This window comes from Homalodisca vitripennis, chromosome 1 (genome assembly GCF_021130785.1).
Source record: "Homalodisca vitripennis isolate AUS2020 chromosome 1, UT_GWSS_2.1, whole genome shotgun sequence".
In the NCBI taxonomy this organism is placed as follows: domain Eukaryota; kingdom Metazoa; phylum Arthropoda; class Insecta; order Hemiptera; family Cicadellidae; genus Homalodisca; species Homalodisca vitripennis.
In genome coordinates this window covers 178329778-178341055 of record NC_060207.1, presented here as the reverse complement: position 1 = coordinate 178341055, position 11278 = coordinate 178329778, and the positions used below count along the sequence as shown (strand labels likewise).

The following is an 11278-nucleotide window of genomic DNA, read 5'->3' as shown; positions in this document are numbered from 1 at the left end:
TCATGAGACTAGGATAGTTATACACCTTAAACTTGTCAAGTGCAAACTACTTCTGCAAAGTTTAGTTGGTGTTTGTAATGTCAAAAGTTACATTATTAATTCTATATCAGTATTTATCCTCAATAACTATCCACATGAATTTCATGTTTCTGCAACAGAAACGATCTTTTCAATAGGTTGAGACGCTGAGCCTCAAATAACCAGACCTGCTAAGACGGTTCAATGAGTCATGGGAATATTTGTGTTTATTTATAATCATAGTTTTGTTTATTTCCAAACAATAATATTGTAATAGAAGGTTAGGTTTGTAATAAAACAAGGAAGGTCGTTAATCAGTAAAATAGGAATCTAAATAAAAAGTCGTATTGAAATCTATTAAAAAATTAACAAAGATGACCACTTTAAGAATTTCTGTAAGATAATAAACAAAAAGAACTTTGCAACATTTTAAAATTTTAAAGTTATTATTTCCCATCATTATATTGTAGGTGAGGTGTGAAAGAATTTCCTTATCTCAAGCTCATTCGATATTAAGATGGTCTCGATTGATAAAAAACAATGTTGTATATTTCTGCCACACTCTTACGACTACTATTACTGACTATTCCATGCCATGCACACATTCTTTACGCTGATGGTAAGTGATGTAGTTCGTATTAAAAAATATATAAATAAATAATTGGTGGTAAATTTAAAATGTCATTTAATCCCAATGACAAGAAATGTATAAATTGTTATAATGAGCGTTAGTACTGAATACCATTTTTATGTATATGGAGTACAATTCATTCACTATAAAGTTTTATTAAATTGTGTAATAATATTTTCGTCAACTATGTTTCCATGACATATATATTTAATTTGCAACAGTCAGATCAAATGCCATGAGTATCTTTTTCTAAGTTCATTAAATACTGATATAGAATTAATAATGTAACATTTTACATTACAAACACCAACTTAACTTTACAGAAGTAATTTGGACTAGTCAAGTTTAAGGAATATACAAGTAATGATAGAAATTACATTTTAATACGTTTGTTATCACTTTTATTTTTTTATTTTCAGAAGTATCTGAGACCCGAAACGAACTTGGTTTGTACAGAAATCTTGAAGAGGTACTCAACGTGTTTAAAAGAGACGAGGCAAGTTAAAATTACTTACACAGGTTATAATTAAAACAATTATTTAGTAAATATATAGATTACATTTACTAAGACATTCTTTCTTTGCAAAAATAATATTTGTCAAATATTTGTAAATTATAACATTTACGAAGACATATATAATATTTATAATATAATATAATAATATTTATACATCACAAAAATTTATAAGTAACAAAATGCGTTATACATTTTTTAGAGTTTGTTTCTATAATTTTGCGAATACTCTAAGGAGTCATAAATAACTTTCCCGGATAATTTAAAAACCAAAATAATTCCCTACCAATACAAAATCAACAATGATTATTGTCTTTCTAAAATCCACAAACCTAGAATCCTAATCCGACCAAAATTCCAGAGAATTATTCAAGTACTTTTGAACATCTAAACACTATAGGCAGAATAAACTGACTTTAATTTAAAATTCCATGGATTAGGGATTAGCAGGTCCGGTGAAAAAAACTGATAGACACGTCTGGACAAGTTAGATCGTACTAGATAGTAAATTCCGTCTCAGCTGTCGAGGATCGTGTGGCAAATATTGGATTAAATTAGGCTCACAGAAAATTGTTCAACAGTGACAGTCACATACACTACTGGTTAACCGTGATTCACCTTCATATGAATATGTAGTTTTGCCTTTATCATTGCAAGCTTCCTACCTAATAACTGGCCTATTCAAAGGACTGAGCAGTCAGATACATACGCTTAATAAAAATAGGGAATAAAATAAAAACACTTTCAACTAGCTGCTTCCAAATTAAGAACAAATGTTACGCAAATGTCAGTAAACACCGAACAGGTGGCATAGTCTGCTCGGTCTCCGAAACAAACTGCTGGTACTTTACCATAACATATTTGGTTGTGACGTTACCGTACCTTGCCGGCTGAAGTTAAAAGACATTGACTTTTTCACTGTGCGAACAATTTTAGATCCCGTTTAATTGTACGTTCGGTACGCGATGTGTTTAAAGATATAATTAATATGAATGTACATAATATTAATTATAAAAAATACACCACAATATACATCATTATTGCAATTACTAAGAAGGCTACGGATTTCGATTTAAAAACTTGCGCAAGAAGCAGTTGGCAACTGCTAGTATTAGTGCAACTATAATTATCCCGTACCTAAACTCTGCATGTAGGACTAATGGCAACAGGGGCCTCAGGACACATGCTAAGGGAGTACCTATGGTCTCTGCGCTAATTAGGCATTGTTTACATAGACATACATTGACTTACATTCATCTTTAAATATTTTAAGAATTATTTGCATGAAATACCTGTCCATATGGATTAGGGATGTATGGAGTTGTAAAAGCTATGATTTTTGTTATTTGGATTTATTTTGCTATTTTTGACTCGCAAAAATAGTTAAAATTTGTAGCATAACATAATAGTAACATAACAGCAAAAATAAGTAATATCATTAATGGTTTTTAAAATAATTTTTTATATGTGCATTTTAATCTCAAAGATGCTGTCATCTGGAGGCACACAAATAATATATATATATATATATATATATATATATATATATATATATATATATATAAATTATAACATATATTAATATAATATTAAGTCTGAAATTAAGATTTATGACAAACACTCACAATATTTTTATATACTTTCCAAACAGTTTATAAAATATTTAAGGACATCTGTGGCTTAAAAAGTCAAAGAATGTATTATTTTACTAGGCGAGGTTACGGCTAACAGGCCCACTAACATAACCTGGTGACCAACGGCGGATGATCGCGTGGGTTAGAGCTATATGTGCTCACAGCTGCTATAAGCGATTTAATGTAATACAAATCCGTATAAAGTAATTAATTAAAATTAACATGTAACTATGTGGATAGCAAACTACTTCTCAACTCACAGCTCAAATGACGTGAAGAATAGAAAAGAACATTAGTAAAGAATCTAAAGATACGTTTTATTTTATACATAAGAAATCTATAAATGTTACATCATTTAACCAATTCGGGATAAATCCAATTACCAAATACCCGTATGTCAGTATACCTCCAAAGTTGTTCATTTAACCTTTTACTTAAGATGTATCCATTTTATATGCTTCATCTCCTGACTACTCACCCTATTGTGACACACTCCGTATATGCCGCCAAGAAAAGAAATAAATAGCTAGCACAATACTGCTTAACACCATTACAGATATTCGACAACGTATAGAAATCTGCCTAGAGCAACTACTCTTATGACGAAACTTATGGCGGTGTTTGCTATATCTCTAAAATTTCTATAAAAGTTTTGGTGGCTTTATACAATATTCGGTTGACTTGTGAGCTCGGTAACTAAGGTTATTAGTCCCGACTAAACGTAACATATGAGATATATCAATTACGGATCCATTAGATAATTTCCTTAATAAGCTTCATCCAGTAAATAGTTACAAGATGGCACAAGTTTATCTTGGCTTAACAAACCTGACTTGAATATGACGGTACAACAACTGTTAAATAATTGCAAACGAAACAAGTTTAATTATATATATATACCGTGTTATGCCAGACTTGTAGGCCATATACACCTTCTGTAACGGAATATTATATTAATATGTGAATATAATATTCACATGTTTAATTTAACAACATTTTTGCCTATGGAATAATTATGTTTACATACATCATTAATGTATGAAACCACTTTCATATTTTCCACTATGACATTTACCAAGGTTTAAAGATGGTGGTCACAGAATAAACCCTTAGGTTATCCATTACAAATTCAATTAAAAATTTAAAACTATTACGCTAAAATGCTTAAATACTAAACAATTGTTGATGTGTTATTTAAAAATGTTATAAGTTTCAAACGAAATTTAAATTTAGTAGAGTATATATTACTTCCATTAATAAGGCTTTGTTGATAAAGATGAGGAAAATAAAACAAAAATAACTTTGTGAAGTTACTAACAATGTGAAAACAGAAAATGAGATTGATACAACGTTCGTTTCCAAGTAGAACGTGGATGTTAATAAAAGTGGAGTTAATGGAAACAGTATATCTTCCACTTGGTAATTTATTAATAAATATTCAACCATATTTAATGTTTAAATCAGATTGTATTAGTGTTTTTACTAACACAAGCAACATGTTACTACACCCTTCACGTAAATCTAGAATTCAAACATAAAACTGGAAACAAAAAGAATTACACCCCAAGATTCCAAAATCAAGGTCGATTTTTTCATTTGGTAAATTTCATATTTAATTTCATCCCTGTTTCAGCTTATAGCATATGAATTGGTAAAATAAACTGAAAATAACTAGTTTTATAACTAATATTAACTGTCAAAGTAATTTTTAACTAAAAATTGATGTTTAAGTTGTTTGAAGTGCACTTAGGCTATTTCACCCAAGCATAACATAGCGTGGTGTGTTTTACAGAGTAACATATCCAAGGAGATTTTGGAAAGTTTTCAACAGAAATGCCTGTATATGGAAGACCCAGTTCTGCCCATGGGAAAAAGAAAGCCATTCATTGTCGTTGAAGGAAATCAGAAATCGAGTAAGTTTGTTGATGTAGTTATTTTTTAAAAGTTTTCAGAGTAATTAATAAACTTAAGCCAATGGACTTGTGAAAGTTTTGTAGTACTACACAGTGTATTCTCAACTTTATATATTCTACTGTAGGAATCTTGGAAACTATAAGAGATACAGCAAAAATTAAATGGAAGTTGTGCGTAATAATATGAGCAAGAAATCAATATGGTTAAGTTAGTTATTGGTTGCGTCGTTCACTCGAAACGCTCAAAAATTGGTTCTGGTCCAAATTTTCAATCTGCCACAGTTATCTTATTAGTATGCATTGGGACATATTAAAATAAATCTGTATAAAATTGTGTTTAGTTTTTACGTATTATAATGACAACTTTTTCAAGATCAGAAATCAGAAGATGTAGGGTTGAAGTAAATCTAAAAACAATGAAACACCCGTCTTTTACTTAATATAAAGAAAGTATATTTTTACTTATTTCAAAAATACCAGTTATGTTATAATTTCCTTGTGAGTTACACCAAATAATTCATAAAAGCCCGTTTTTGGGAGGTTTCGGGCAAGTTTTACTATACTATTCGGACAGTTGGTAAACCTGACTGATATTTCACTGCATATACTGTTGGAATAAGCTGTTTGTGAAACAAAGAAATTATACAAGATCAGTCTGAAAATGATTGGTACTGACATTTTTGCGACTGATTAGAACAATTGCATGTTCGTTTTAAATTGTATCATATTTTATAATCTTATACAACACGAGATTTAAAAAATGAAACGATCTAGTTAATGTTTAAAGTAACTTATATTACTCTAAATTATAATATTGGATGACCGCCCGTTCATAAGACTAGAAATTAGAATCTTTGGAGAAAAATCTAACGCTAACAAATTTTATATGCGCAGAACAACTTGTAGTGTTGATATCCTAGGATGTTGCGTAATGCAGAGAAGGTGCTATCTTGGAAATCTGTTTTGGCTTCTTAAAAACTGAGTCTACGTTGGAGTTCCTATTACCTAAAATAATTAAGTTATTTATTATATTATTTTTAGTTAGTGTAAAGTAACTAGCGTTAATTGCTTAAACCTCTCATATATGCTGTATGGGAACAGAAGTAGTAATACTACAACCAATTTAAATAAGCAATAAAGCAACAAGTAAGTAAATTGTTCAAGTATATTTAATGTTTTATCATAAATCCGTTGCTGGTCGCTTCTTAGCTGGTTATCCAATTCCCATGCGTAAACAAATTGATATTGTATGTTTTCCCAGTCTCCGAGGGCGGACTAGTTACCCAGAACAGAGCAACTGTGTGTTGTGTATCTCCATGTTGTGTGCATACACACAGCAACTATGCACTGTATGTCTCTATGGGAGGGGTCAAACACTATAGAACTAGTCACCGTGGGGAGATGACAGTGGAACTATGTACGTATGTCTCCGTGGAAGGGAGGCGAATAATGGAGTACTGGATAATCCCATATACTACACAACCCTCTATATGTAACTGACTGAAGGATACAAGTGCTTATTTTTATATACAAATTAACATAAATAATTAAATCTAAAAACCAATATTGCAAAAACAAGTTTGATAACTGTTTCTCTGCACTCTGGTGATCATGACTGTGATGAATCTGCCATGTTGTATGACGCTATGGTTGAAGAAGTCCGTTAAACTAAATTCCTAGGTATGTCACCGTATGTCCGCGGTGTGTCAATGTTTGACCTGAGATGTTCATTAAAATTATGTGAGTTCAAAATTACCCTCAAGCATGTCTTAATTAATTGGTTAAATACTGACTGCCCTACCGATAAATACCTGAAAATATCCACACTTTTCCTACAGAGTGATGCTGTGGGGGGACGACACAGTGCCAAAATTCTTAAAGTTTACGGCTTATAAAAAGCAATTCGAGTAATTGCTAATTTGGGACACAAAGACTCGTGGAAACGAACGTTCATAAAGCTGCAACAGTTGAATTTACCTTGCGTTTAAGATTTGCAAACAACACTTTTCTGTCTCTCTAAATGTGCTCTTACAAGAGGATATGACGTGCACAAATATGAAACTCGAGGCAAGGGAAATTACCGTACTGAGAGATACAGGACGGCGGTTTATGAACAACTGCCGTCGTGAGCAGCATTACTTGGAAAAGTCTGAAAAATGGAAAACAGTGAAGAATTATCTGCTCGTAACTCGAACTGATGAAGAATCGTCAAATTGGGAATGAAGTACTATACAAAAACGACACTTTGCCTTGTCTCTTGTAGTTATGACACAAAACTTTGCTCTCAAGGTCAAATTTGAATAATATTATGCCAATTTCACCTTGCTGACTTCTATTATAAAGCTTGTAGCGGTTAAAATAAGGGTCTTAACTAGAATCGACGGAAAACTGTTGGTGGGAAATGAAGTGAACGAAAAAATTGTTTTAGTAACTTTTTAAGAAGATTTTTTACTGACCTTCATTTGATGGGGTGACAAATATGCATTCCAATACATGTCAATCTGTCAGCCTGCCCGCAGATCCTGACAACAAATTGATGCATAGGCTTGACATTTTTCACGAACCTTCATTTCCATACAGCTAACACCGTGTTTTGTGATAGTGCATCCGTCCATAGGTTGCTTGAGCGTTACGAAGGCTATCACTTAGGAATATATTCAAAGAAAGAATGAGCCACAGACCTGAAAATTTGCGTTAAAAACATAGACAAGATCGAGTTCATTGATGGCGCGTATCAGTTTGTGTATTATGAATGAGCGTTATTTAAGGCTATATATTATTTAATAGATTGAAAGTTGAAAGGAACTTAATTTCTATGTAGGCCAGTCGATGCCCAGGAGTCCAACAGTGTACAGTCAGAAAGGTAATTATCTTATATTAGCAGTATATGTTCGTACGTTTTGGCGGTAGTTGGGTCAAAGCAGATTTTCGGAATCTTATTCCATCATGAAAACGTTAAAAGAGCACCCACGGCCTCTAAACATAAAAAAGGGGAAGGAAATAATTTAAAATTTTGAAGATGAAGGTGCCAGTAAACCTACATTAGATCTAATTATAATAGGGAGTAAATTGATGGTATACTTGATAAGAAAAACATTATATTAAAATCTTCTATGGTTTGCTTTTAAGTAACGATGATCACAATTGCTCATTTGGTAAATGCAACTCTGATGGCAATGAAATATAGCATATTTGGTCATTACCTAGATCCTTACATGCCTATTTATATTGAGAAATTGCTATTCTCAAGCATAATTCAAACATAAAAACATTAACCATGTACATAAAAGTTTTGTATATTCAAGTTCCTCAATCTAATTAGTGTGCACTATGATACCCATGAAATTATCTACATCACATTATTGTTAATGCTTTATGGTGTCATGGTAGCTGGATCCGAGAGCCACAATCTTCCCTTATATATCTATACTGGTGTACATGTTGGAAGTAATGTACAAATAAATCAAGATAACCTATTTTTAAAGTTTTAAATTATGATTCATTATTACTGATTTAGCAGTATATGAATGTTTCAGGTAAACATTCTATAGCTCTGAAGTTGGCAAACCTGCTTGATGGACGTTACATTACGAGGTTGGCACCATGTTTAAGGCGGTTCTCCTCTAAGCTGTTAGGCAGCAGTCCTCTGATGCAGCCTTTCCACTTCCTCTCCTTGTACGCCTCAGCCTTCGAGGCTCGGGTACAGATGACACTCAATAGAGCTGTGGTTATTAGTGGGTGAGTTAATTATGTATCATCGTTATTATAAACATATATTACTGGAAATTGTTTAGTCGGTGATAGACCTCCACATTAAATATTCCTACATTTTTGGAACTCTAGGGCAATCTCAGTTTCCATGTAACATTTTAAAGCCCAATTAAAATTCATTCTTATATGTGGTTCACACGAAATTTCCTTCTGAACAACTGGAACATCATAGTATTGGAAGACATACCACGGTAGTTGAAGTTTAGCTCTGCCATCAACTCAACCTACAGTACGTGAAGGATTTTCAAGAATACACTTGGCTAACCAGCAATTTCTTTTGTTGGATTTGCTAACTTTTATTAATATTTGTATATCCAGAATAAAATTTTGGAGTAAAAACATGGTTTCTATTTGATAACCAAGGTCACGGAGAGCATGTTTTTAAAGAAATATTTCGCAACCAGATATAATTTTCTATATTCTACTGTAATAAACAGTACAAGACTTGGCTAAAATAAAATAAAAAGCTGAAGGTAAAACCTATACTGTAATCTCAACTATTGCAAAATTTTAATTTGAATGAAAGAAACTCGCCTTAGGCAAGAAATGAGTACAGCTTTTCAGACTAGGTTTATGCTAAGCATAGAGATTAAATTATGACCTTGACACAGAAATGATTATTGTTAAGACAAAAGGAACACAGAAATCACTTCATCAGCTGACTTTCTGTTTGTCATCAGCTGGTCGTTACACAGCACGTCGATTCATTAATAATTAATAGAGAAGCTGAGGTTGTATAATTCTGTAACAAAAGCAGATCACCAGTTGATGTAAGACAATAATAATATGGAGCTCTTATGATGGAGTATTTCTTATATGTGGGTTCACACGAAATTTCCTTCTGAACAACTGGAACATCATAGTCATATCCTCCTTAAATGAAACACGAAATACTCCAGTGATAAGTCATAGTCACTGGACTACATTCGAATCTCATGATCCATTTTTGGATGATTAGACTATAAAGATCAGTATTTTGAGCCCCTGATGTCGGAGAGTGGAACATTTTTTACAAATTCCAATGAAATAAATTAAATTTCTCTGTGAATCGTTCATTGAGTCATGTTAGAACCTTATCCTTTCGTTTTTGTTTCCTCAGCTGCTGCAAAATATGCCATTCCACAATGTCAAAAGAAACTGTTGTCGAAATTTTTCACTGCTGCTATCTATAGCAAAAGTTGAATTATTACCTAACGTAACTATGTGCAGTATACTACGACTGTGGTGATAGAGAGAAGTAGCAGTTAACTTGGTTATTACAACTTGGTTATTTATTAAATTCCTAGGAATTATTAAAATGAGAAATGAAAAATTATTTTAAAATGGCAGTTAGATGTCTTTAGGAATATTATTATATATTAAGTATTAAAACTTATACGTTAAAGCCTCTAATAGTAAAGCATTACAGAAAACAGCTGTTACATTAAAATTATAGATCTTCTATAACCGTTATCATAAAAATACCTAAGTGTAGCATTGCTTATAAAAAAGATAATGGTGATTACTGTTAATTTTTTTAGTTACTGGACGGAACAACTATCATCCGCCATCAGCAGATCTTTCCAGGCTGGTGCACTACCGCCGGTCTCTGCAGACTTCTTCCGCTACCCTGACGACCTGATGCAACCTGACCTTCATGTTTTCCTTAGTTTTAGTGAAGCCCTGTATACCACCACGCCAGCCCAGCCCGTTTACTACAAAATAGACAACGTCAGGAGGCAGTTCAGCTTAAAAAAGAGGTAATTTATAAAAATAGCAAATAACTGGATGTTGCTTAAATTGTAACCTAACCCCCAAATAAATTCAGCAGAAAAATTGGAACTATATATTATTAGTATATAAAAATATGTTACTCTTTCCAAGAAATTAAAATAGCCACATTATTTGAATGAAAACTTTTACATCCTAAACTGGCTTGTATCTAGGAATAATACCTTACGCAATCATCAATCTTACAACTCATTGTTTTTACGCTCAAAACATATCTACGTCAATACTATAGTTTTATATAGATTAATGGTTCTTTTTGTTTTAAGTATCATATATTTTATCATGCAATTCGTAAATTTGAAGAAAACCTATAAGAAAAATAATGTTGGAGATAAAAGTGAAACATTTTTACGTAATTATAAAGCCAACACAACTTTGTGGTGATTGAGGATTCTCTAGTTAGGGTGTTAATTATTTTTGTGCATTCTGATCAGAGAGAGGTTGATGACTTGAACGTCCCAGAAGTTATTACAATAAACTTACTTTAAACTTTAAGAGCCTGATATTTAAATTCATAGAGTTGTATCAAATGATTTGTTTTTGTCCTTTTATAGATCTTCGCTATCGTAAAAATTCAGCGAGCCTTTCAAGACTTTAAAGTTTTTAAGTTTTAACTCCTTTTCTGTAAGTTTCTCCTTGGCTTAAAATTTGTTAGATATACACGACAGTTAAACATATCTTAATTGACTCATTTTTGTAAAAAATGATTTTAAAAAGATATTCTGAAAATTATATAGCAGAAAGATAAGTTAATTTTTTTGTAATGACTTTAAAATATAATTTTATAATGAATTTAAAAACAGAGCCACTGGGCCACTGGCCCATGCGAGGATCTTATGAAACAGTATGAGAAGGATAGTCAATCCAGTACAAAGTCGATAGTTTCCAAAACAAATTCGACGGACACAGGCAGGATTTGAAGCTAGGCTTTCCCTAACTCTGATCCAAAGTCCGACATCTTAGACCACTTGGCTATCGACCATCCTAGTTATCAAAATTTCAAAGTGAAGATATGGAGAAGAATTTC

General features: G+C 32.2%; 1 protein-coding gene across 2 annotated transcripts in view; it reads left to right on the top strand.

The window, feature by feature from the left end:
* Positions 1–522: 522 nt before the first annotated feature.
* LOC124352771 overlaps positions 523–11278 on the top strand; it is a 29836-nt gene continuing 19080 nt past the window's right edge. The window contains exons 1-5 of one of the 2 annotated variants that reach the window (XM_046802433.1): positions 523–637; positions 1069–1145; positions 4590–4710; positions 8247–8448; positions 10002–10220. In XM_046802433.1, the coding sequence (XP_046658389.1) occupies positions 559–637; positions 1069–1145; positions 4590–4710; positions 8247–8448; positions 10002–10220 (698 nt within the window). In that variant the 5' untranslated portion in view covers positions 523–558. The remainder of the gene's footprint in view (positions 638–1068; positions 1146–4589; positions 4711–8246; positions 8449–10001; positions 10221–11278) is intronic. The other variant, XM_046802434.1, reaches the window with a different exon arrangement.